Raw genomic sequence first — 26,841 nt, 5'->3', positions numbered from 1 at the left:
TAGCCAACGGGCAGCCGCGTGCTGCCACTGGCAAACCTCTCTTCCCTTCCCTCTCCCCTTCTTCCTTCCCTTCCCTCTCCTCTCCTCTTCCCCGCTGCCTCCCCATACCTGCCAGCTGTTGCTGGGGGGGCCCATTCCGGCCCCAAGAAGCAAGGCCGGAGGAGTGAGGCCAGCACCACTGGTCCCTGCTCAGGCCCCTCAGTCCCCACTGTCATGGAGGTGCTCCACCAGGTGGGGGGGGGCAAGGCCAGCGCTGTGCTGCCAGTACCCCACACCATCGCTGCCTCCAAGGACCAGGACCAGGACCAGGGCCAGGACGCGAGGCCAGCACTGCTGGCCCCCCCCAGACTCTGGCCCCTCAATCCCCACTGTCATGGCAGCACTCTGCTGTGTGTCTCTGTCTGTGCAGAGCATCGATTGGCTGCCAAGACAACCAGAGTGCGAATAAAGCATTACGGACAGACAGACAGTCTTTTATAATATTAGAAAGGTCTATTTGAGGGTGGATGGGATGAACATCACAGCAAAAATTTGCCTTTTTAACTGTCTTTTCAAGACAGCATTGAAAAAACTGAACTACCTTTATTGAAGACCACAAAGGGAAGCAGCTTGGTGAAAATCCTTTGTGATGCTGGGTGGGGTGATACAGGGTGGCACCCCATGATATGAATCCCAAGACTGGTGACAGCCAGCTTGGAGTCTGCATGACCACTGTCTTGTGGTTGAGGACACTTATCAAGTAATGATGATCAGCCATTAGCCCTTTACAAAAGCATTAGGGGAAACACCCTACATAATGTAGCATATATTATGTATGGGGCACAGCAGGAACCCAGAAAGCTGCGATATGCCTTTCTACTGCCCACTGTGCCACCGTTCTCATAGATTTCATAGATATTAGGGCTGGAAGAGACCTTGAAGATCATCGAGTCCAGCCCATTGCCCCGGGGGCAGGAAGTCAGCTAGGGTCAAAGGATCCCAGCAAGATAAGCATCCAAACATTTCTTGAATGAGTCCGAAGTAGGTGCCTGCACCACTTCTGGAGGAAGTCTATTCCAGGTCTTGGGGGCTCAGACAGTAAAGAAATGTTTCCTTATGTCCAGCTAAAATGGTCTTAGAGGAGTTTATTACTGTTGGTCCTTGTTTTTCCTTGGGGCGCTCTGCTGAACAGACGTTCTCCCAGGTCCTGATGTACACCACTTATGTACTTATAAGCAGCCACCAGGTCCCCCCTGAGCCTGAGCTTTTCCAGGCTGAAGAGTCCCATGGCTCTCAGCCTCTCTTCATAAAGCCTATTCTTTTGCCCTCTGATCATGCACATGGCTCTCTTCTGGACTTTCTCAAGCGTCTCGGCATCCTTCTTGAATTGTGGAGTCCAGAATTGGATGCAGTACTTCAGCTGCAGCCTCACCAAGGCTGAGTGCAGCGGGAGGATGACATCCTGAGATTTACTTGAGAAGCATCTATGGATGCAAGCCAGAGTTTTGTTTGCTTTACCAGCTGCGATATCGCATTGGTGGCTCATGTTCATTTGTGGTCAATCATGACCCGCAAGTCTCTTTCAGCAGTGGTGCTAGCAAGCATAGCTGAGCCTATAAGTATGCTGCGGGTCCCCCGCCTCCCGAGGTGGAGTACCATACATTTATTGGTATTGAACATCATCAGTTTTGTATCTGTCTACTTACTAAGTTTATCCAATTCAGCCAGGATCCCTAGCCTGTCCTCAGGTGTTTAGTGTCATCGGCAAACTTAGCCAGTGCACTTCTGACACCAATGTCCATATCTCAATAAAGATATTAAAGAGAACTGAACCAAGGACAGAGGCTTGGGGGCACCACTGGTCATGGAGCGCCATAATGATTCGCTACCATCAACCACTACTCTCTGGGTCTGAACTTGGAGTTAATTTCCCAGCCATCGGACTGTGGTGTAGCCGAGGCCACAGTTGGCCAATTTTTCCATGAGGAGGTCATGGGACACCACATCAAAGGCTTTTTTAAAGTCCAGATATATGACGTAAATCTTTCTCCCTTGTCCAGGTGATATGTCACCTGGTCATAGGAGATGAAATTGGTCTGGCAAGACCTGCCTGCGACAAACCCATGCTGGCTATCCCTCAGGATGTTGCCCTCAGCCAGCTTACCAGAAGGGTCTCCTTGCTAATTTTCTCCAGAATCTTACCAGGGATTGAGGTGAAGCTGATTGGCCTATAATTCCCGGGATCTATTTTCCGCCCTTTCTTGAAGATGGGTACCACATTGGCCTTCTTCCAGTCCTTCAGGTACTTCACCTGAGAGCCACGAGTTTTTGAATATTTTTGCCAATGGGTGGGCAATGACACCTGCCAGCTCCTTGAGTACTCTAGGGTGTAATCTGTCAGGATCAGCTGATTTGAAGGTGTCCAGCCTCTCAAGGTGATCCTATACTAGATCAACACTGATGCTGGGTATAAATATGTCCTCACCGTGGCCCTCCCGCACCTTGTTAAGCAGGGCAGTCCCACTGGACTGATGAAAGACTGACATGAAGTACCCATTGAGCAGAATGGCCTTTTCCTGGGTGTTGGTTATCAGCTGTCCCGTGCAGGAATCCAATGTTACCCTTGCTTTTTTTCCGACTCCCTACATCTCTGAAAAAGGACTTTTTGTTATCCTTGATATGTGAAGCCAGATGGAGCTCAGTTGCAACTTTGGCTTTCCTGATCTGCTCCCTACAGGCACAGACCAGTGCTGAGTACTCCTCCTTGGTGGTAATTCCAGTCTTCCATCCTTTATAAGTCTCTCTTTTGAGGTGTAGGAGGTCCTCAAGTTCGCAGCTGAGCCAAGGGGATTGCCGTGACCTTTTGCTACCCTTCCTCCAAAATGGGATGACTATCCCTTGTGCTGTCAGGATTGCTCCCTTGAGGAGCAGCCACTCCTCTTGGACTCCTCTTCCTGTTGAGTTGGGGTTCCTTAGGACCTAGACAACGAGCCTCCTGAACTTGTCAAAGTCAGCTTTCCTGAAGTAATGGACTTCTGTATTGCTGACTGACTTGCCAGCTTTGCGATGGATATTAAAAGTGATCAGCTCGTGGTCACAGTCACCCAGCTTTCCATAGATACTAAGGTCACTGATTAGGTCATCCCCTTTTGCCAATACCAAGTCCAGCAACGCTTTACCTCTTGTTGGCCCATAGACTTCTTGAGTTAGGTAGAGCTCATCCACGCACGTGAGGAAGCTTTGTGACCAATCGGTTTTGGCCGAGTGCTCTTCCCATGAGATGTTTGGGTAGTTAAAGTCTCCCAGGACAACCATGCACTGAGAGTGTGCAGCCTCAGCCAGTTCCCTGGTGAATTCCTGGTCCAGATCTTGTTTCTGGTTAGGAGGTCTATAGTAGATTCCTACCATGATGTCCCTTGTGCCACGTTCCCCATGTATTTTAACCCAGAGAGACTCTTGTTGTCCTTCCTGGGTGCCAAAGTCAATTTCAAGTTCTCATCAGGCATGGGCACCCACTCGTGGTCCTACCCTACCCATTCCATGGGTACTATGGATAATCCTCCCCCCCCACCCCACTCCCACTCCCACTTGTGGTACACACTATTGTGCACATGGTGCCGCACGGCCGCCTTGCTAGCAAGGCACCAGTGGGAATGCTGTGGACACCTTTGCTTTGGGGACAAAGGGGAGTGCAGGACAGTGGCAAGTTTGCCAATGGTGGGGTACTTTGGAAAAAAAGCAGCAATATCTAGTTGAATTTTAGAATGGGCTAACTGCTCAATGTCATTGTGGGAGTGTCAGCGGTCCACTCACTCCTTCCTCAAGACTCGCCTGCCACGCTTAAGAAGATGAAAAAATGATTTGATGTTAATTCCTGAGGGGAGGGATAAGACATGCCAGACCACCCAGTGTGATGCTTCACAAGTGCTAGTTTATTTAACATTGAAACAAAAGAGTATCACTGCGTTAATTGCCTCATTAGCAAGAGGCGACTGAATTGCCCCTTGGATCAATTGCAGGCTCCCAGCTGCTCCACTGTGGATTGCAGGGCTCCCTGCTGCTCCAACTGAGCCAGTTGTGCCCTGGGGTCAAGTTTCCCACACTTCTTCCCCCTTTAAGAGACACGGTCTAATGGCTGCTGGTTCCTATGTCCTAGGGGAGCCTCTTCATTCTTCCCTCTTTGATCATGGCCGTTCTCTGCCACTTTGGATGCCCACTACCCGTCCTAGGCATGGAGCCCTCAGGGTTTGTGTCTGCCGCCTCCCCGAGGTCTTACTGGCTGGCATCCAGCCATATGTCCTGAAGGGAAGTATTTCCCTGCATCTCACCAGTCCAGGGTCTTCTTCACATTTCCGTTCACGGCATCCTTCATACTTCAGGTAAGTGTACCACCACCGTTCCTCCTCCTCCTTTCTTCTAGTGCCCGAGGACAATGTTTGGTGCTTTGCCCCACCTTTTATGTCTGGCAGTGGTCATCAATTTCTTATCTCTTCCTGGTGTGTGTCCTACCTTCCCCCCTCCACCTGTGCTTTCAGTTTTACCCATGGTTTCACCCTCAGTAACAGGGGTTTGGCTTAAACCCCCTGTTACACACCTTTTGTCTCAACCGCCCCCCCCCGCTTTTGTCTCAAAAAAACTAAGATCGGCCAAATCTTTGCAATCCTTGCTCCAGTCACCTGGGCTCGTCACCTGTGCACCCATGTTCATCGTGGTTTCAGTGCATGACAGGAAATCAACATTCCTACTCTTCTTCCCTGCCCAATGTTTCACTGAAAAATAAAAGGATTGTAATGCAAGAGACCACTTCATTAGTCTGGCATTATCAAGTTTGGCAGTTCACAGCCAGCGTAGTGGTGCATGGTCTGTGATCAATACAAACTTTCAGCCTAGCAAATAATACCGAAATAGCTCCACCCCGCACCTGATAGCCAAACATTCCCTCTCAATCATAGAGTATCGTGTCTCTGCGAGTGGCAGCTTTTTGCTAGCATAGGCTATCAGTCTCTCTTCTCCACCATCCTCCTGGAAGAAGATGGCCCCTAATGCCGTGCCAGAGGCATCTGTTTGCAAGAAAAACATTTTCTCAAAATCTGGAGTGTACAGCACCGGATGTTGACACAGGGCTATCTTCACCTGTTCAAAGGCTAGGACAGCTCGGGGGTTCCACTGAAGCCTGTTCTTACATCCCTTAGTCATCTCTGTCAGGGGTGCTGTCTTCTCCGAAAAATCCTTAAGGAAACGTCTGTAATAATCAGTGAAACCCAGGAAAGACCGTAGTTATCCGAGAGTTTGTGGTAATGGGTGTCATCGGATGGCTGCCACCTTATCAGCTACGGGCTTTATTTCCTCTTGTCTGACCATAAACCCGAGATACTGTGTCTCCTTCTTCCCCAGTGCACGCTTCCGAGGGTTCACAGTCAACCTGGCCTGACGGAGCTCGTTGAGGATCTCCCGCAGGTGTTGGCAGTGTGTTTTCTAGTCATTGGAGAAAATGATTATATCATCAATATATGCAGCTGTGTATTCTTGGTGAGGGTCCAGCAACTGGTTCACGAGGCACTGGAATGAGGCTGCTGCCCCATGGAGCCCAAAGAGCATGCGCCTAAATTGGAACAAGCCCCAAGTGGTTCCAAAGGCCATTTTTCCTTGTCAGCCAGAGCCAATGGGATTTGCCAATAGTCCTTAGTGAGCTCTAAGGTCGAGATGTGTTTAGCTTGGTCTACCTTCTCCTCGACCTGGGGCATTGCTATGCTTATACTCAACCTGGGGCATTGGAAAAGCGTAAAACATTGCTATTTCATTTACCTTCTGATAGTCAATGCATAATCTTATGGTCCCATCGGTCTTTGGAACCACCACCATCAGGCTTCTCCATGGGCTCCAAGACTCCTCAATAATGCCTAGCTTTTTCATTACCTCAATTTCTTGCTGGACTGTGGACCATAAGTGTTGAGGCAGCCTCCTCCAATGGTTACGTACGACCTGTCCAGGTGGGGTTTGGATACGATGCAACACCCCTCAAGCTTCCCCTGGCATCTCACAGAATACATTGGGATACTCTAACACTAAAACCTCTAAAGCTTTCTGCTGTTCTGGATCAAGCCCTTCCGCAGTCTTTGAGGTTCCCTATCTCCTTCTAGCTCATGGCACTCCACTGGGTCCTGTATCATCCATCCCTCTCTTTGGCACCACTTCAATAAGTTAATGTGATATATTTGCTTCCTTAATGGGCTCGGTTCAATGTACCTCATAGTTTATGGGCCCCATATGCCTGGTTACTTAGAATGGACCCTACCATCAGGCTATCAACTTGTGCAGGCTGTCAGGTAGTGATACTAGCACCCAGTCTCCTGCCTTCAGTTCTCTTTCTGTGGTGTGTGTCATAGTTTTGTTTCTGTTTTTCTTGTCTCTCCTCTAAGTTCCTTCGTGCTATTGCCAGTGCTCTTTCTAACCTATCTCAAAAATCAGTCTCGGTCTGTGGCCGTATTGCCCCATCCTGTCCGGTAGGGTTCTCCATCCCTTGCAGATCACATCTAGGAGTCCCTTAGGATCATGACCAAAAACCAACTCAAACAGAGCATACCCGGTGGATGCTTGGGGGGCTTCCCTGATTGCAAATAGAAGGGGAGGGATCGTGGCATCCCATCCCCAGGTGTCACCCTGTATACTGCCCATATCATCCCCTTTAGTGTCCAATTAAAGCACTCCACCAATCCATCCGTCTGGGGGTGGTAGATGGAGGTCCGGAGTTGGTTGATCTTTAGCATGTTGCACACTTCCTGCAAAATCTTGGACATGAAGCTCTTACCCTGGCCTGTAAGAATCTCCTGGGCAATTCCTACCCATATGATCCATCTCATGAGGGCACTGGCTATCACTGGGGACGTTACCAAGTAAAGGGGAATAGCTTCGGAGAACCAGGTGGCACAGTCCATGATTACCAGGATGAACTGGCAACGTATCCGGCTGCGGAGGAAGAGTCCTGCCACATCCATGGCAATCCTATCAAAGGGGCATCCTGTCAATGGTAGCTGTCTTAACGGGGCCTTGGGTGGTCTTAGCCCCTCTGTTTTCTGGCACTCCAGGCATTCTGCGCAAAACCTCTCTACCAGTTTGTAGAGCCCCAGTCAGAAAACGGTCGTTTCAATCTGACCTCCATCCTATCCCTCCCCTAGGTGTCCTCCTATGGGAAGGGTGTGGGCAGATCACCCCAGTATTTCTGTGGAACCAAAACATGCCGTTTCTCACCCCCCTCTTTCTGATCTTCTACCCGGTATAGGATGCCCATCGTTACCTCAAAGTGAGGGCTCAGTTTCGCCTTCTCTGGGTCTATCACCTCTCCCTCTTGTCTAGCCAGCTGAGTCTGCCATATATTCCAGAACAGTGGCTCCTGCCTTTGTTCCTCCCTGAAGTATCCATTGCCAATGATTTGTTCCAGATCCAAATCTCTTCCATCTTCCTCCTCTGGGGTCCCAAAGCACACTGCCTCTGGATCACTCTACCATTCTCCTCCACTTCTTCTTAGTACTTGGGCGACTACTTCCTTCAAATGCGGCCAATCAACACCCAGCAGCATACGGCAGGGAAGAGTCTCTGCTAACCTATTGCAATTTCTTCGGTCTGCCCCATTACAGAGAGCCGGAGTCATCTCCTCTCGTAAGTGTAGGAGGCCCCGTGTATACAGAACATGCTCACGGGCGATTCAGGGCTCCCTAGTTGTGCAGGTACCAGGTCTTATCATGAACTGGGAACAACCTGTATCAACGACTGCCAGGATGATGGTGTCTCCCACTCAAACCTCTACTACTGGTTTATTCTGTCACCCGGGACCCTTGTGCTGCCTGAAGTTGTAATCCATTTTTTCTTCATGGGGGTCCTCTGTTGTTGCCTACACTTGAGGTCTGTACAGGCAAACTCATGACACGTGCCCCTTTTCTCCACACCTGTAGCAAATTATATCTAAATCCCAGCCCTGGGATTTCTGGCTGGGGAGTCCGAGTCCCTCCCCTCTTCTTCCTTTGCTAGGGCCCTCCAAGTGTTGCTCCATACCTGTTTCTCCAGGCCGTTCCTTCTTGGGAACCTCTCCTTCCATCTCGGCTGAGACATAGTCCTCGGCCAAGCGTAAGGCTTCCTCCATTGTGTTTGGTTGATGACGCCTTACCCAGTGTTGGATGTTGCCCCCAAGGTCGTTCAGGAACTGTTCCAGTATAATGCGGTCTACCACTTCTCCTACAGACCGGGTTCCTGGTTGGAGCCGTCGTTCTATTAGGTCCCGCAGGGTCTGGGCAAGCAGGAGTGGTCGTAATCCTTCTGCCCCTTTGCGGGCCCAAAACTTCTGGCGGTATGTTTCCGGTGATATCTCAAGATGGTATAATATGGCCTCTTTTATCTTTCCGTAGTCTCAGGCTTCTGATCAGGTAAGAGCCAATAGGCAGCCTGCGCGGGACCAATAAGTAGGGGCCCTATGTGTACTGCCCAGCTGCTTGGATCCCATTTACAAGCTGCAGCTGTTCTCTTGAAGGCCTCCAGATAAGCCTCCACATCATCCTGGGAGGTCATCTTAGGGAACCGTGATCCATCACTCCCCCTCCCCCCGAGCTGCCTGCTGGGCTTCAATCTTCTCACTTAGATCCTGTTGCCGAGAGAACAGTCTGATCCTGGCCTCAGCTTCTTGTGTTTGTACGTGGACTATCTCCTCCGATTGTGTTTGCTGGCCCTGCAGCAGCCAGAGGGTAATATTATGTGCTTGTTGCCAGTCTGCCAGTGCCTGGATGTCCATGGACTCCATGTTTCACCGGTGCTCCGGGTGACTTGGTGTTTCCTGGCCAATGCACCACTTTGTGGGAGAGTGTCAGCTGTCCGCCCCCTCCTTCCTCAAGACTTGCCTGCCACTCTTAAGATGAAAAAATGATTTGACATGAATTCTTGAAGGGAGATGCCAGACCACCCAGTGTGATGCTTCACAAGTGCTAGTTTATTTAACACTGAAACAAAAAAGTATCCCCGTGCTAACTGCCTCATAAGTGAGAGGTGGCTGAATCACTGCTTGGATCTATTGCAGGCTCCCAGCTGGTCTGCTGTGGATCGCAGGGCTCCCTGCTGCTCCAGTTGAGCCAGCTGTGCCCTGGGGTCGAGTTTCCCACTCTTCTCCCCCCTTCCAGAGACACGGTCTGCTGCCTGCTGGTTCCTATGTCCTAGAGGAGCCTCTTCATTCTTCCCTCTTTGATCATGGCCATTCTCTGCCACTTTGGATACCCATCACCCATCCCGGGCATGGAGCCCTCGGGAATCAAGTTTCCCACCTCCCTGAGGTCTTACCAGCTTGCATCCAGCCATATGTCCTATAAATATTTCCCTGAGTCTCACCAGTCCAGGGTTGTCTTCTTCACATTCCTGTTCACAGCATCCTTCATGCTTCAGGTAAGTCTGCCACCGCCATTCCTCCTCCTCCTTTCTTCTAGTGCCTGCAATGTCTGGTGCTTTGCCCTGACTTTTATGTCTGGTGGTGGTCATTAATTTCTTATCTCTTCTCGGCATGTGTCCTACCTTCCCCCCTCCACTTATGCTTTCAGTTTCACCCTTGGTTTCACCCTCAGTGACACAGGTTCAGCTTAAACCCCCAGTTACAGTCATATCCCCTGACAGCTGTTCTTCAGCCTGACAAGAGATGCAGAGACCCAGACCAAGGAGGAATGGGAGCAATGGTAGTATCAATGGTGATATTGACTCATTAATTATATGTATTATCTAATTGAAAGACTTCTTCAAATACAGTTATGTTGTGTGAGAAGAAAGCCCAAGTACAGTAAAAGCTCTGTTATACGGCATCCTCCAGGAATGGGGGATGCCGGATAACAAAATATGCTTGTTAATTGAGAGGCCTGGACAGGCATCCTTGCCTGTTTGGGCTGCTGCTTCTCCTGCCACGTCCAGGGCATCATCGCCCCTTTCGTGGGTCCCGCGGGACAGGGAGGTAAGCCCCGCACAGCCTACTATGCCCTGGGCCATGGGGGCTCAGCAGAGCAAGCTACTTTGCCCCAGGCCGTGGGGGCTCAGAGAAACCAGAAGTGCCCCAGTGGGCACTTCCAGTTTCACTTTACCTTACAAGCCAGCATGCTGATTAATAGAGCATGCCGGCTTGTAAGGTGCTGGTTAACAGAGCTTTTACTGTACTTGGATTCTCACTTTTACCAACTGGAGAATAATACTGATAATACATTGTAAACATTTCAAAAAAAAATTTTTTTTTTGGAAGGAGTGAAAATGAGCAAATTCAAGGAGGGAGAAACTGCTCTTTACTGGTGGAAAAGCATGGTTATTTGTTTGTTTCTTCTTTCTTTCTTTATTCATTTGTTAAAGTAAAATTATGTTATTAAATTTAATTATTCGTTTGTTAAAGTTAAAAGTTAAATTATATTTATTAAAATTTTTGCTCTGTGCAATACAGGTTTGTGTGTGCTTGCTAGAAATGAAAAAATGCGAAGAGGGGTGGAAGAGGCTTGGGGTCGGGGGGAGCGGCAGAAAATGGCAGAGGCTTATTGGCTCGGAGAAACAGCAGCAGGGAAAAGGGGGGAGAAAGGATACCCGAAATTAATGGCAGGGCCAGCCAGCTATGGTACTGTGGCCATGCACAGCTCAGGCGGGGCTGTGAAACCCATGGTGCACTCCAAGAGTGCAGGGTCAGCCACCCCTTGGGCGGGGTAACGAAGCAGGGTATGCAAGGGAAGAGCAGGATAAAAGTTGGGCTGCTGGAATGGCAGAGACTTGCCGGCTCGGAGAAGCAGCAGCAGGGAAAAGTGAGAAGGGGGATCCCTGAAATTAACAGCAAGGCCAGCCAGCCACACTACTGTGGCCATGTATGGCACAGGCAGGGTTGTGAAACCCAGGGTGCACTCCAGTGGTGCGGAGTCAGCCACCCCTTGGGCTGGGGGGGGCGCGTAGTGAAGCAGGACACGCAATGAGCATCAGAAAAGTTGGGGCACAGGACTGGCAGAGGCTTGCTGGATCTGAGAAGCGGCAGCAAGGAAAAGGCCAGCCAGCAGCAAAGTGCATGTGAACACAAGGAACAATTTTTTTTTAGAATCCAAAGAAGTTGCTGTGGGGCTTGCGCCCTTCTTGCCGCTTAGTCTATTGGGGTGTTGCCCCTCCCCTCAACTCACCTGCCATGACTTGGATGTTAAACGCACTCTAAGAGGGGTCTACAGCGGAAATCTTTGCTTGGATGGGCCTCCCAATAGACGGTGGTACTCACAGTCGTCTGACGTGATGTTCCACGGGTCTCCGCCTCTCCTACACCCCGTCCACACGCCAGCCGATGGGTGATGCGTTAGAGATGTTTCCTGGCCCCATATGACGGCCTCAGACCGGTTCCCCGGGTTCCAGTCGCTCTCCCTCCCTTCGTGGGGAAGATTTCTTTTCTTATAGAAAATATTCCTCTGAGTCAGGAGGAGCTGTAGAGTTATCCCCCTTATTCCAGCTCCCTCTCGGATTCTCAGCTGCCTCCTCTCTCCTACCTCAAGCAGGGAGCTCCCTTGCCTCCTGGGTGTAAGCCTCTTCAGGTGGCTGAAAGGGTGCTCCTGCTTGACCTGCTTGTCTGCCTCCTGCTCTGCCTCCCACAGAAGGCTTAAAGCCCTTCCCTGGGCTGCCTGCTGGAGCCTCGCAGGCTGGGTTGATTCCTCCCCGTGCCAGAGCTTGCCTCACATGCTGCCAGCCTGTGCTCCCTCTCTCTGGCTCTCTCCCCGTTCCCGCTCCAACGGGGTTTTTAAATCTTCCCGCAGCGGCCAATACAGCTGCTGGAATTGGCTCAGCTGTTCCCCTCACCGGAAACAGCTGATGCCACAGCCGGCGTAATGCCGGTTCGTGCGGCTGCAGCCACGAATGCAGCTCCTGCTCTCGCTGCTCTCCGGGAGGTACGTACGCCCCTCTGGGGGCTTGCGCTCAGGGTCTGGGGTCCGCGGGCTCTCTACTCTCTCCCTCGAGAGCCTGTGGGGGCACCTCGCCGCCACAGTTGCATTTTTCATTAATCAGAGCCTTGAACTAAATCACCAGTAAAATTTGCAAGATTAGCACCTGAGGTCTTGTTGAAGCATTGCAACAGAAATTCCATGGATTTCCGAGTGAACCCAAGTGGCATCTGGTGGTGAAATTGTTGCAAAGCAAGGGAAAATGCCATTTTTACCCGTATGTCAGATACACATTGAAAAAATAATACGATAAAAAAATTCCCTTGGCACAAATTCAGCCACTAAAACTAAAACATGCCGGAGGTGTTTTAAATTACCAGGATAAAAAATGACTAACACAATAAAACGAGGTGACAATGTGGATCTTCAGACGCAATTAAGATAGTGAAATGGCGATTTTTGTCACGTGGACACAAAAAGTGCAACATGGACAACTACCTTTTGTGCAGAGAACCGCCTAAAGAAATGCCAAGAAGATGGGAGCTAGGGTGCCTAAATCTGGGCTGGAAGAAGGCACCTTTTCCTTTCAAGATTCAACTCCTCACCTCCCTCCCCCCAGGAACTGTTGCATTTGCCAGTTTGCACAAAACCAAAACAGTTATTGCTTTCACCTTGCAACATAGGCATCAGAAGGCCGGAGCTAACGGTCTTAGCCCCCCACAAACTGGGCCACAACAGTGGGTCCAGCACCACCACCGCCATAGCACCACACCCAGTGCCATGCACTCCTCTGCTTTCATGTGCACAGCACTAGCACACACCAGCCCCAAAATGGGAGGGAGGGGTAGAGTCAAGCAGGCACACTGTGTACTGCTCAGCCCCCGCAAGTAATATTTTCTAGTGCCACTTATGCCTTGCAATCCTGTCTAGAACCACATATAAAAGTCAGTGTTACAGTTTATATAATGTTTACCCATAAAAGAAAAGGATATATTACCGCTGCACCTGAATTGTTATAGTTGTGTCTCTGTAAGAACTATGGTTCCGTAAAAGTTTTGCCCTGGGTTCTGTAACTGTCTTTTGGCTGTTGTGCCATTTCATCTTTGTCATTTCATATTGATTTATAAAATCTATCCAAGTATTTTAAGGACTTTTAGATACTGAAAGATATTAGTAACTTGGTAACTACGTTGATCATTTTTAAATAAATCATCTGGATATGGTTAGAGACATTTACCATTTTGCAGACTGTGCTGCCAGGAAGGTGTATTGTCCCACAAAAGTCTTTAGAATTCCAAAAAGGTAGCCAATTCTAGAATAGTCTTTGAGGGCCATCTTTACATGTGCTCTGCGGGTGGCAGCACTGAGAGCCACTCTTATTAAAACACCGATAGTGTTCTATGCTTCAAAATGGCAACAGGAGGTGCTTTAACTCAAGCTCATCATGCAAGCTTGAGTTAAAGCGCCCCTGCCACCATTCTGAAGCACAGGGGTGCTGAATACACAAGATGTAGAGGCTACTGAAGCATGATAACTAGCACGCTCCAGCAGACTCGATTAATAGAGTCTGGTCTGATGGGCTGTAATTAAGGCACACTAGAGCAGCATCCCCACACATCTACAGACACCCTCAGGATTTCAATATCATAATTTAATGACTGAGTTGGGTAATAAGACAACAAAGTACCTGACAATATTTTTCCATAGTATTGCCAAGCATTTATTAGATGCTTCCAATCAATTACTGGAATATTTTTTTAACAGCAGATGGTGCCAATTTGTCTTGTTTCAAATTGTGTTGCAATGGAAAAGCAAAGAGTGCAAGAATGTGAGGAAAATGCCAGTCCTGAAAAAAAGGAAATTAAGCTTATAAGAAAATAAGAACAGACCCCACATAGATCTTTTTGTTAATACTACTATTAAGATAACAAAGGATCTTCTACATAGAACATACAAATCTTGTGGTATGCTTGTTGCCGTCTCAGTAGGGATCATGAAATTATGAAGCTATGACAACTGAACTCCCCTGTGAATGATAGGAGGCCGCTCCAAAGTAGTTAAGAAAGGAGATGTGAGAAAACTTGTATTGCTGCTGCCCATACTGTGAACAGGCAGGGGACTTCAGTTTCCAGGTTTTCATTTAACTGGTGAAAGCTTTTTCCTCAACAATTTTATTTTGTGCATCAGGCATCATTGCAAGGTGTATAAAGAGGGATTTGCAGACCACCTACGATCCTAAGGCTGGCATGGATTGGTTGCAATTTTGAGCAGATTCACGCCTGCTCTTGGTTGCACCTGTTTGTATAGGGCCTTGAGTAGTTCTTTTGGTTGCTGAGCACAGAGCTGCTGCAGTTTCACCTGTCCCTCTTGCCACGCAGAATGGAGGCTGGGCATTTTCCTTAAGAAAGGTTTCAGCATTAAAAGAAATATAGAGGACAGTACTAAAGTGATTAAGTGTCAGGCAGGGAACTGATTTATAAAGAAAACAGAAAAGTACTGCCACTTTGCACCTGGGCTATATGAAATAACTACAACAACAACAACTTCTAAAAACGTTTTAGCCATAAATGTCAAAGTGTTTTGAAAAGGTACACACAGGTATTATCCCAATTTTACAGAAAGACAAACTAAGGCATGGAATGGTTAAAACTAGGAAAGGCTATAAAAGTGATGCTCAAACTACAGCCTGTGGGCCAGATCTGACCATGGAGCTGTATCATCTGGGCAATAAGACTCTCCACAGGTCTAGAAATTTGGCAGCATTAATTACTCCTAGAACAGGAATTAATTGCTCCCAGAACTGTAGTAATCAACACTGTCACTGCTACCCTGCTACCAAATTTCCAGACCCATGGGCTAGTGACAGACATTCAAAAAGCCAGAGCCTAAAATGATTCAATCTTTCCAAATTAGTCTAATCTGGAAAGATTGAACCAATTTGCAAGTGAATAGACTTTCACTTTCGATTTTAGAAATGCAGGCACATGCCTGCACTGGCCCAGGCTAGAAGCCGGGGGGCGCTAAAGCAGCCCTCTCTTCCCTTCCTCAGCAGCTGCAAGGCTAAAGGGAAGCTGACCTGAGGGGCATGGCCAGGCCCTAGCAGAAGCTAAGTATGATTGTGGGGGGTTTAAACCCCCACCCTGGTTTATAGGGACCCCAGCCAAGGTGTCCCTGGAGGGGGAATGGGGTAAGCAGCCCTTGCCAAGCTTGTCCCCAAGGCCAGACACTGGCTGGTGGGGCAACACCTCAGGCGGAGGAGAGGGGTGGGATCTGTTTCTGGGCACAGGCATGGGACCCCAGCCAGAGTCTGCTCAGCTTTCCCCCTTGCTCCTGCTTGGGCAGTGGGGGTGGGGCCTGGCCAGAGCCGGCTGGCATGGGCCTGCTATCTGCCCAGGGCTGGGGCTGCAGGGCTGAGCTGGGCCAGCCTGCAGGTGCTGCTGAGGGTGGACACAGAGGGGCCAGCCAGGGCTGGGCCACAGGGGCCGGGCCCTTCCCAGCAGGCTGCAGCTCAGGCTGGGGCTGTGGGGGCTGCACAGCCAGATTACTCCCAGCTCCCCATACCCAGGCCGGGCAGGGCTGTCACAGAGCTGCAGCCAGCTGGGAAGGGCCTTTCCAGCTGGCTGCATTTCCGTGACAGCCCATCCTGGCAGCATGGGCAGGGGCTGGCCAGGGAGCAGGCTCCTCAGGCCACCCGTCACCGCCACATCCCCTATCCTGTGCAGCACCTGGCAGCTGCAGCCATACCACAAACTGCAGATTGGCCAGGGCTGGGGGGCTGTTTTAGCTCCCGTGCCTCCAGCTGCTGCTGCTGCAGTCACCACTGCCCCGGCCGGTGCTGCTGCCACCCCTGGCCCTGACACACCGCTCAGGGTGGGCTGGTAGGAACCTTCAGCCCCACGGCTTCTGTTCAGCTCATGAAGCTCTAGCTTCAGCTCCTGGACACCTTCCATCCATTTTGTGCGCAGGGGCTGCTCATTGTGTTGGGAGGATGAAGCGGGTGGAAGGCAGACAGAGCTGGAGCCAGCATTCCATGTGCTGGGCAGAAGCACCCAGGCTGAACACCCCCACAACCTGCTGCCTGCCTTTCCTTCCACTCCTGCCCCTGCTGTGCTACTCCAGGTGGTGGTGGCAGGAAGGAGTGGTGCTCAGCCCAGTGGCTTCTGCTCAGAGCATGGAGCTCCAGCTCCAGCTGCCTTCCATCTGCCCAGTGTGATGAGCAGCCCTTGCAGGCAGGCAGAGCAGGTGGAAGGCAGCCAAGAGCTGGAGCCAGATCTCCATGTGCTGGGCAGAAGCCACTGGGCTGAAGCTCCCCACTCCCCACCCTGCCACCCACAGTGGAGCAGCAGGGGCAGGAGTGGGAGGAGGAGCCTATGGAGGGATGGGGAAGCTGGCCTGGCCTGGCAGGGCTGTTCTGCTCCCCTCAGCTCCAACTGTGGCTCCTGCTCCTGCCGCACCATGCAGTGCTGCTCCAGGTGGGTGGAAGCTTCAGCCAGCCGGCTTCTGCCCAGAACATGGAGCTCTGGCTCCAGCTCCAGCTGCCATCCAGCCACTCCACCCACCCAGTGTGATGAGCAGCCCGTGTGCCGAGTGGATGGAAGGCATCCGGGAGCTAGAGCCAGAACTCTATGTGCTGGTCAGAAGCCACAGGGCTGAAGCTTCATGCTCACCCACCCAGGGCGGCGCGCCAGGGGCAGGTGTGTTGGCAGCAGCAGCACCTGGAGGCAAAGGAGATAGACCAGCCCCCCTGGGCCCAGCCAGCCTGCAGCTTGTCATGCAGCTGCAGCCGCTGGGTGCTGCACAGAACAAGGAGCATAGCGGCGGCTGCCAGGCTTGGGGCCTGCTGGCACCTCTGAGCCAGCCTAGATAGTCCACTCCCGTGCCAGCCCCTCCCCGTGCTGCCAGGCCAGACTGTCATGGAGCCACAGATACCTAGAAAGGGCCCTGTCCCCATGGCCTGGCCCAGGCTAGCCCCTTCCCAGCTGGGTGCGGCTCCACACAACAGCCCCACCGAGCCTGGGCACAAGGGAACCAGGAGCAATTCAGCTGTACAGTCCCCGTGGCCCCAGCCTGAGCCACAGCCCGCTGGGGAAAGGCCCAGCCCGGGCTGGCCCCTCTGCATCCATCCTCAGCAGCACCCATAGGCCAGCCTGGCTCAGCCCCACAGCCCCAGCCCCAGGCAAAGCAGCCGGATGGTGGGGCCACCCTGGCTGACTCTGGTCACACTCCTGCCCCTCCCGCTGAAGTGGGGGAATGCATTACAGGGGCTGCTCCGCCCTGCCAGGCAAGCCCCGGCTGCTGGTGGTACAGGGGATGGAGGGGGAGATGAAATCCCCCTCCCTCTCCCCATTTGCTTCAGGCTGCAGACACGGATGGCCACCCCTCCCCACCCCCCCAGCCAGGCAGACCCCAGTTCTGCTCCCCAGGTGGGAGAGGGGAGGGATAGGGGAATAAACCTTCTCCCTGCTCCCTCTGTCTCAGGGAGCAATGCCAGGCCTGCATCTGGCCACATCCCCACCCCTACTCTGGCAAGAGAGCAGAGGGACAGGGCCAACCCTGCTCTGTGGAGCAGACAAAACAGCCTAACTCAGGGCTGCAAAATGCTGGGGGACTCTGGTTTAACTTAAACCAAGAAGGAGTCTGTGATAGAAGTTGCATAAACCGGTTTGACCCAAATCAGTTAAGTCTGATATTACATTCAACTAGGTTTATCTTAAACTAGTTTCAGCCATTTTGAAACTAGTTTATGTGCACTGAACTTATGTTCTGTTACAGGATTAAACTAGTTTCTGATCACTTCAACCGGTTTATGTGCAACTTCTGTCCCTAGCCATGGGGAGCCCTCCATGCCAGATGATATGGTCCTGCATAATGGATCACACCAGTGCATAAGATCACTCTGTGGTCAGATCTGGCACGTGGGGTCAGGTTGCACTCGTGCTGGGTTGCACCCGAGGACCAACCGTGCACACTGAATCCGGCATGCTGCATAACACCCATGCAACAGCCCTACATTGGATCCAGGACATAAACTGATTTCCATGCGTGGGATCTAGCCCACAGACCAGACCCATGCCACTCACCTGTCCTGCAGGGCTAGATAGGATGTGAACCACTGTAGTACACAAACAGCCAATGTAAAGTAAATCTAAATCCTTGGATAGGACCATTCACATTGATCTACTATGCTCCCTAAAAGGATTTACGAAAATCATCAAGAAATCTTTGAAGAATGTTAATATAGAGGAAAGAGGGAAATGTTCCTTGTTACAAATACTGGCATGAAACTGAAAAAGAGAAAATTTAAGCAGAATATTCTGAGGCAATTCCTTATACCAACATCCAAATATAAAAGAGGCTCAACTAGGAACATAGTAGGATCCCTACCATGTTGTTGTACAACACACTACAGGGAACAATCTATCTTGCCCTGGCACCCAAAGAATGGAGATGGTCACCTGAAAGGTATTTTGCAACTCTGCTTATTATTTTTGGAGAGTCTTTCACCTGATATTTTATTATAAGCACTATAATCGGGTGCTATGTTTACTATTCAACTTGTTTATAGAAGAAACCTGCAAACATTTTCTATTGCATATGAGGGAGGAATGAAAGGGAAAGGAGAATGGAAGAAGGTTATAAATGGAGAAATTGGTATAAAGAAACACAGAAGTTTCTAGAATGGCTTATTCAAGAGCATTCTGTAGTCCTAGAAGTGATCAGCTTCAGAACTCTGAACAACTACAAAAACTGGTGGTGCACCACTTACATCACTGCAAGTTTTGCAGTTGACTTCAGTGGACAGGATGACATCTTGGATTGAGTGCTCCAGATATAACAGAAAGCCAAGCAAACCATACTCCAGTCAACTGTATGGTCTATCAACCCAACATTACCACATTTCGGTTGTTCAGTTGGCTGACGTGCAAAAATGTGTAGCTGACTCATACCTGAGAGATGTAATGGTAACCTTTTCATGCTCTTGTAATAGTACAAATGTAACGAAGCCAAAATAATACTACTAATACATTTTACTACCATATCACCCCTCCCTTTGCATCTTTCTGTTGGCTCCCCTTTTCTCTACCACATTAAATATATGCTACTGATATTCTTTTTCAAAGCCTTTTGGCTTATCCACTCTACATTAGCTTTACTTATTCAGGAACTGGACACTGACTTCTGCACCAGACAACCCATGAAGTATATTCATCAGCCACTTATTACATTTTTTAAAAAGCACCTTTGTGCTTTCTCCAGGGTTACCCTCATCCTTGGGGGCAGCTTCCTGTAAACATCCACAAAGTGACTTAATTGCCCTCCTTCAACATATAATCCCGTTTAATTCAGCCTTAAATTTACAGGGCTCTTTAGCTCATTTGTATGACTAACAGTTATAGTGTAACTGCTGATACACTATCAAGCAGAAATCCTTCTCCCCTTTTGAAGCAGTTAAATGTTACTTCTGTCCATAGCCAGAAATTGAATTTTAAAATACTTTCTTAATATATAATGGGATTTAGAAATTTATGTTTTCAAGCTCTCAAAAAAATCAAGAAGATCTGTTCAAAATCAAAATCATCAAAATCTGTTTTTGATCAGAACAGGGCAATAACTTTTTATAAAACTTTAAGAGAAAGAAAGAAATGCACTGCACAAACAACACAAGGCAACAGACTGGACATGCAATTGACTGGAGTATGGTTCTTTGGCTTCTACTATATCTGGAAAACTCAGTCCAAGATGTGATCCTGTCCACTGAAGTCAACTGCAAAGCTCCCAACGATGTCAATACTGCAAGCTCAAGTCTCTAGAGCTTCCCACTGAAGTGAATTGGTAGAAACCTAATTTGTATGATTTATGAAACCAGTAGTTACCCACAGAGATTTAGCTACTTACCTTGATATTTCTGAACTGTGATAAAATAGAGTCCGATGTTCCAAGAGCAGGAATCAATATAAATACAATGCAAAACAAGAAATGGTTTGCCATTTTGGAAAAATTAACAGTTCTCTCATGAAGGGTATATGCTATTAAATAACATCATGTTTACAGAGTGTTAATAAATAAACCAAAGTTAAAAGAGGGGTTAAAAATCAGGCAAACAGGGAGAAAGCAAATACTGAACTTTCAACTTATAATAACACAAGAAAAAAACTGCATATAAATGAAATATTTCTACTAATACGTTCCTTTGCCCATGTAATCTTACCTGAAAATACAAACACAACTATCATACTCATACAGATAATGGTCTACCTCTCTGCTTCACACCTGCTGCTTTCTGTCCAAACTAAGAATATATCTACATAGGAAAACACAGTATTGTACAAAGGTACCCAAGTTAGCTCTAAACAAATTAGGTCAGGTATCAAAAGGAATACCCCACCCTAGCTGATGCAGAACCCCAGCCACGTTAATATTCCTGCTTCTCAGAAGAGCTAATTAGCTCAAAGAACCATACGAACACAGTCATCCCTCTTATAGTACCCAAATTAGCTTATTAACCTAGCTTCAGTATCACTGCATGGTGCAGTATTGTGCCACATACACATATAGGAAAATCTTGCCTAGAGGTGCACTTGATACATCTGTCCAATATCAGATCATTACCGATATAAAGAAAATTGGCTGTCTCAGAAATTGGCCCAATGCGGCCAATAAATGCCCATTCATGTGCACAGCCACAGTGCACCATGCAGGTAGCGAGGAGCACAGCCCAGCAGCTTGGAGACCTGCATACAGCTGGTAAGTCTGGTGTGGTGGACAAGGACAGGGAAGGGAAGGCGTGTGGGGGGCAAATCAATGCCCACCACGGTGAGGAAGGGAGAGGGGCGGGGGCAGGCGCTGCCCAGCCAGGGCAGGGTGCAGGACGGAGCCCTGGCTCATCCCGGGGGGCACGGAGAGGGCATTTGCCCCTTGGATCTCTACAGGGCAGCATGGGCAGGCTGCAGCTGCGTGCTGGAGCCAGAGCTGCACCAGGCTGTTCTTGGAGGGGGCTGGGCTCAGGGTGGGCAGCAACGGTGCTGGGAGAGAGCTACGGGGGGGGAGGGGGTTGCAGCCACACCAAATTTCACCCCCAACCCTCCTCCCAGCACCACCGCCGCCTGCCCCAAGACCAGCCCCCACTGAAGAGCCCAGCGTAGCCCAAGATTCAGCCAGGAGCTGCAGCCCACCATGCCCAGCCAGGGCAGGGTGCAGGACGGAGCCCTGGCTCATCCCGGGGGGCACGGAGAGGGCATTTGCCCCTTGGATCTCTACAGGGCAGCATGGGCAGGCTGCAGCTGCGTGCTGGAGCCAGAGCTGCACCAGGCTGTTCTTGGAGGGGGCTGGGCTCAGGGTGGGCAGCAACGGTGCTGGGAGAGAGCTACGGGGGGGGAGGGGGTTGCAGCCACACCAAATTTCACCCCCAACCCTCCTCCCAGCACCACCGCCGCCTGCCCCAAGACCAGCCCCCACTGAAGAGCCCAGCGTAGCCCAAGATTCAGCCAGGAGCTGCAGCCCACCAGCCCCGTGCAGATCCAGGGGCACATGCCCCCCCCAGCTGTGCCCTCCTAAAGTGCGTGCAGCAGTTGGAGCCGCCCCGCAGCTCTATCCTGTGCCCCACCTCGTCCTCACTACAGGGGGCATTGATCTGCCCCACCACAGCCTTCCCTCCCCTTCCACCACAACTGACTTACTAGCTGGACACAGCTGTATCAAAAAAAGGATTGATATCGGCCAAAATGCCTCCTTAAAAATCGGCTATTGGTATCAGCCCCCAAAATCTCCATTGTGCCTCCCTAATCTTGCCCTTTCTGACATCTGCCTGTAGAGGTCTAGTAGCTGTTAATTTAAATTTAGCATGGCTACAACAGACCTCTAAACCTTTCCTCCATGACTTCTCCACCAGTGCCTTTATACATTACTGTGGCTCATTGGAACCATATTTCTCAGGTGCGCAACTTGAGTCTGACTCAGATCTTTATTTTAGTCCTCGCATTCAGGCTATGTTTAGGTCTTGCAGATTTTTTTTCTGTACCACATAAATATTTTCTAATGGTTTAAGTCTCTGTGGCATGGCTTTTCCTATCCATGCACATAGCCAAAACTCTGGTCCAGGTTTGCCTTGTGCAATCTTGCCCCAGGGTTAGATCCTCCCAGAAGGCTGCAGCTGATGTAAATTTCCCTTTTCACCTTTCTCCTGGCTCCCCTCTTCCCTACTTAATCAAATAGAAGTACTTGTGTTCTTTTCCCCGGCTTATCCACTCTATCCAGGAGCTAGACACTGACTCCTGCACGGATCAGTGCCCATGTGGCCCACATGGTGAAGCCAGTGCCCCTCATTTATTAATTTCATTTTTTAAAAAGGCACCCTTGTTTTCGCCAGTGCTGTCCTCTCTGCTGGGGGGAGCTCCCTTTAGACATCTGCTAAATGACCTCACAGCCCTCCTTCAAAATTGTCCTTGGTCTTGGTAAAACCCTTGGCAGCAGTTCAGCTGCTGACCTGCTAGAGCTAAGGTCAACCGTCCTGACCAAGTTCCTACTTCCTCCCCTCTGGCTCTATCCCTCACCCCCCGGGACTGTCTTTTGCTCTGCTTGGGCAGCCCGAGGGCCCAGCTCCTCACACCGCGCATGGGGATTGCAGTGGGCACGGATGCGGCTCTCCTCTTAGCACGGAGCCAGGAGTGAGCTCCTAGGAAGCAGCGACTAGGCCTAGACTGATGGGGACGCGGTACCCGCAGCTCGGGCAAGGCACTCCACAGCGAACAGTGTCGGACACGGCCTAAAATGGCGGCCGAGACTGGGATGCCCGCACCCAAAATGGTGGCCCGGGCTTGCGGAACGGAGCGTTCAAGATGGCCCCTGCAACTGTAAAGACGGCATGAACGCAAGGCGCGCTGCCCGCGTCCAAGATGGCTGCTTCGGTGACGCGAGCTGCTCTGCGTGCTGCCGCCAGCGCTGTCTGTGGTGGGGGGAGTGGCAGCGGCCCTGGCTTTAGGGCGGCTGCCGGGTGCGTGAGTCCGGGCTGCTCTGGGCCGCCAGCACTGAGGGCTGGCGCGGGCGGGAGGATGCCTCTGGCCGCCTACTGCTTCTTGCGCGTGGTGGGGAAGGGAAGCTACGGGGAGGTGAGCCTGGTGCAGCACCGCCAGGATGCCAAGCAGGTAACAGGGGGCGCCGCGGGGCAGCCGCAGGTTCCCTCAGTCCCGAGGCGCAGAGCCCGGGGTCCCCGTCTCCTGGGGGCCGCGGGCAAACCAGCATGGAGAGGCCCTAACCTGCGGCATGCTGCGCTGCCCCCGCCCCCGGCTGGCCTGGCCCCGTGCCATCGTGGCCGCTGCTGGGCCCAGGCGCGGTTCACAACATCGCTGCGGGACAAAGCTGGCGGCGGGTGCGAGAGCGCGGGGCTGGACCCGTCTCTTTCTGGCCTGTTCTGATCTAGGAGCTTTTTGGGATCAGGACAGGCAAGGTCCGGTGGGTCCCTGCTGCATAGTGAGGGGGGTAGCCCTGATGGGAGCGTTTCCCACTTAGCTCCCCCTTAGGCTGCTGCACAGGAAGGGTTAGGGATTTCCCCCCCCCAGGTAACAGAAGAAAGCCCTGTCCTGCTGGCCAATGACTTTAGCAGGAACCTTGACTCCTTATCACAGTCCTTTTAACTTAGTTTGCATTATGCTTTAACTTTGCCCAGCTTTCCTAATCAGCATTAGGTAACGTGCCTTTGAACTCTTGTTCCCTTGAACCACTTTAGGCAGGGTACATCTTTGCACATCCCTGCATGGCATATGAAAAGAAATGCTACCTTTTATTTATCTGTTTCCTATGCTGTTAATTTTATTGATGCATCTTTTGTATTTTGAAAGTGAGTGAAAGGACAGATCTGATATGTGTTAAGATTTTTTTTTTTTCAAATTGCTCTCCTAAGCCCCCTCAACATTATACGCATTTGAATGATAATGCAGCAAATAAATACTGGGATGGATGTTGGTGGGGGGAGAAGTAAGGTAGGTGTATTGAATAGGGTGAGAGGCAAGGATTCTTTTTAATATCTCTTATTGAACCAACTGTATAGCTGGGAGACCTGTTGGGCAAGCTTTTGAGTACCAGGTGCTATTTCTCAGGTGACATAGGGACCTCAGGTTTAAAGTGATAATATAATCAAATTTGACAAATTAGCCATTATAAGTAACTTCACTGCAATCTTATTAGGCTGCACATTTGAGCCTAGTGCCAGAGTGTAATTGATGTGTACACAAAACATGTTAGTTAATTCATCAACTGTTAAAGCATAATTGGTCCTCTCCAATCAAGGGCCCAAGTTGTGATCGAGGCCAACTACACAAATGTCATATCCCTTGTAGGTTGCAAATTGACATTGCATTTGAAGTGATCTTGATTGTTCTATATTTTGACCTGTATAAAAACAGAACCATAAACATCATACAGAAGTAAAGCTGGAAGGGACCTCCGGAGGTCATCCGGCCCAACCCCCCTGCCTAAGGCAAGATCATCCCTATCCAAGCCATCCTATAGAAATCTATGAACTAAACTTCTTGTAAAGATTGTTAACAAGACCTAACACCTTAACTTGGCCCAGGTAAAGCAGGGGAACTACAACAGCCAATGTCCTGATTCTATAAAGTTGTTAATATGACCCTCAGGATCCCTTGCAGAGGGCCATGCCCCCTGCTACAGAGGGGGACAAAGCCCCCTGCAAACCAGTCTGACCATGGGGTACATTTTCTTCCTGACCCCAAATATGGTGATTGATCTGACCCTGGGTGGAGGGGCAAGATGCCTTAGCCAGGAACCCCCAGCTTCAGTCCCATTAGGAGCATTGCCACATCCCAGTCAAAATCCCCAGCCTTGGTTGCAGCCAACAGCCAGTGACTGAGGAAGGCTTAGTAACACCCTGACACATGTGGCAGAAAGGTAGGGAGGGGACAACCAGCAAAGCCCAAGAACATGGGGGATACTCATAATAAAACATAGGCACAATCACTAGGGTTGCACTGATAAAGATTTTCTTGGCTGATACCAATAGCTAATGATTAACCAACCATATTGGCCAATGCCCATCTGATAACCAATATTTAGTAATAGTGCAAGGTATTTTAAATTACTGCCATAAACTTTTTTCTTGTTTGTTTTGCATTTGTAACACGTGCCTCCTGCCTGCCCTAGCCCTTGATGAGGAAGGCAGCGACTGCCTTATTATCATGCATGTTGCCCCCTCACCCACAGCTCCTATCCACAGCCCCACTACCCATGCAGCCCATGCTGCCATCCTGGGCAGGGTGGACCATGCGTGGACAGCAGTGTTGGGCACGTTTGGAGCCCCAGAACATGCTGCTGTCTCAGTACTGGTGGGCCCCACAACTGAGCTCCCACAGCTGACAGGGAGAAGCCACTTCTGCAAAGACTCCTGGTGCCCAACGGAGCAGAATATCCCTTGCGCAGCACCTTACCCCACCTGCACGCAGCCCAACATTTTTGCCACAGCCCTGGCACTCAGGCCCCTGCTGCGTGAGCGGCGTTGCCATAGCAGGAGCCAATAATAGTCCCTTTGTTGCTGAGCACAGTGCCCTGTGACCGTTCCCCAGCGCCCCCTCCCCTTCCCGCTGCTTGCTGGGACCTGTAGTCTGCTGCAGGCTTGGGCTGACAATGAGGCGCAGGGGCTGGACTATGCTCACCAGGGTGCTCTGGACATATGGCCGTAATTATTTGCTACAACAACCAAAAAAGCCGATAGTCAATAACATCATTTCTCCTTTTATTGGTACTGATTTGATAGCCAACCAATATAAAAATCGGTGCATCCCTAATGCCTATATCTTCCATAACCAGTGACTGTCCAACTTCTTGAACGCTCTTCATCAAGCGATGACAAGTCAATCTGTTCCACAGCTTCACTCTTCTAACAGTGAAGAAGTTTGCCCTGATAACCTACCTAAGTCTACTTTGGTGCAACTTCAAGACAGTGGTCCATATGCTCCTCTCTGCAGTGAGAAAAGGTGCTTTCCCTCTTCTTTATGGCAGCCCCTCAAGTATTTGAAGACTGCTATCATGTCCCCTCTTAAGTGCCTTTTCTGCAAGCTGAACATGCTGAGCTCTTTCAGCCTCTCCTTGTACGAGTTGCTTTCTAAGCCCTTTATCAACTTTATCCCTGCCTCTTGACTCTGTCTAACTTCTCCATGTCCTTTTTAAAATGCAGAGCCCAAAACTATACCCATTACCCTAGGTGAGACCTAATCAGTGCCAAGTACAGAGGCAATATCATCTCCTGGGTCTTGCACCCACTACTTCTATTAATGCATCCCAAAACTGCATTCACCTTGTGTGCGACTATCACATTGCAAATTCATTTTGAGTCTGATCTAACAAGACTCCCAGATCTTTCTCCATAATGCTGCCATTCAGCCAGGTATAACCAATTTTATATTTTTGATTATTCTTCCTGAATAATCACTTTGAATGCGTCTGCAAGAACTTCATCTTGTTAGCTTCAGCCCAGCTTTTTAATCTGTCAAGTTCCTTCTTAATTGCACTCCTGTCCTCCACCATTTTTGCAGTCCTTCCTAGTTTTGTGTCACTTGAAGACTTCCTCAAAAAGCTTTCTATGCCAGAATCCAAATCATGAACAAACACATTGAACAGCACTGGGCTCTGGGCAGACCCCTGTGGGACTCCTCTCATAACTTCCTGCCATTCTGACAGGCCTAAATTTCTGTCCAGAAAAATACCCTAACAAAATACTTCAATGTGGAGAACTAGAAGAATTCTTCTGATGCCTGCGCCTCAAAGAATATTTTCACGACCAAACTGAACCCACTCCCAACAACAACTCATCCTCTGACAACATTCAGGAAAGGATCAATGCCAAAAAGCCCAAAAAATCCATCAGACTGGACACCTCGCAGTAGACGAAACCCTAACCTTGACTGCTACATTGACTGCTTCAGGGAAAGAATGAACAATGAAATAATCA

General features: G+C 49.9%; 2 protein-coding genes across 20 annotated transcripts in view; one reads left to right on the top strand and one right to left on the bottom strand.

Moving 5' to 3' along the window:
• Positions 1–26,841, bottom strand: part of LOC102387098 (inter-alpha-trypsin inhibitor heavy chain H3) — a 141,205-nt gene that overhangs the window by 108,227 nt on the left and 6,137 nt on the right. Inside the window, exon 1 of one of the 2 annotated variants that reach the window (XM_014520940.2) lies at positions 19,779–19,871. The exons of the other annotated variant lie outside the window; for it this stretch is intronic. Within the exon in view, the coding sequence (XP_014376426.1) occupies positions 19,779–19,871 (93 nt within the window). Of the gene's footprint in view, positions 1–19,778; positions 19,872–26,841 lie in introns of those variants that run through there. 2 annotated transcript variants of the gene reach the window in all.
• Positions 22,840–26,841, top strand: part of NEK4 (NIMA related kinase 4) — a 56,510-nt gene continuing 52,508 nt past the window's right edge. For 16 of the 18 annotated variants that reach the window (XR_003094567.1, XR_003094566.1, XR_003094569.1 and 13 more), the window contains exon 1: positions 22,846–23,023. Coding sequence is in view for 13 of the 18 variants with exons in the window: in XM_025206783.1 (XP_025062568.1) it covers positions 22,931–23,023 (93 nt within the window). In the remaining 5 variants the exon portion in view is untranslated. Of the gene's footprint in view, positions 23,024–26,841 lie in introns of all 18 variants that reach the window. The other 2 variants (XM_025206779.1, XM_025206774.1) reach the window with 2 other exon arrangements.

Source organism: Alligator sinensis, unplaced genomic scaffold (assembly GCF_000455745.1).
Source record: "Alligator sinensis unplaced genomic scaffold, ASM45574v1 scaffold78_1, whole genome shotgun sequence".
Taxonomy (NCBI): domain Eukaryota; kingdom Metazoa; phylum Chordata; order Crocodylia; family Alligatoridae; genus Alligator; species Alligator sinensis.
Note: the sequence above shows the minus strand (reverse complement) of the source record. Positions and strands in the feature narration are given on the sequence as shown.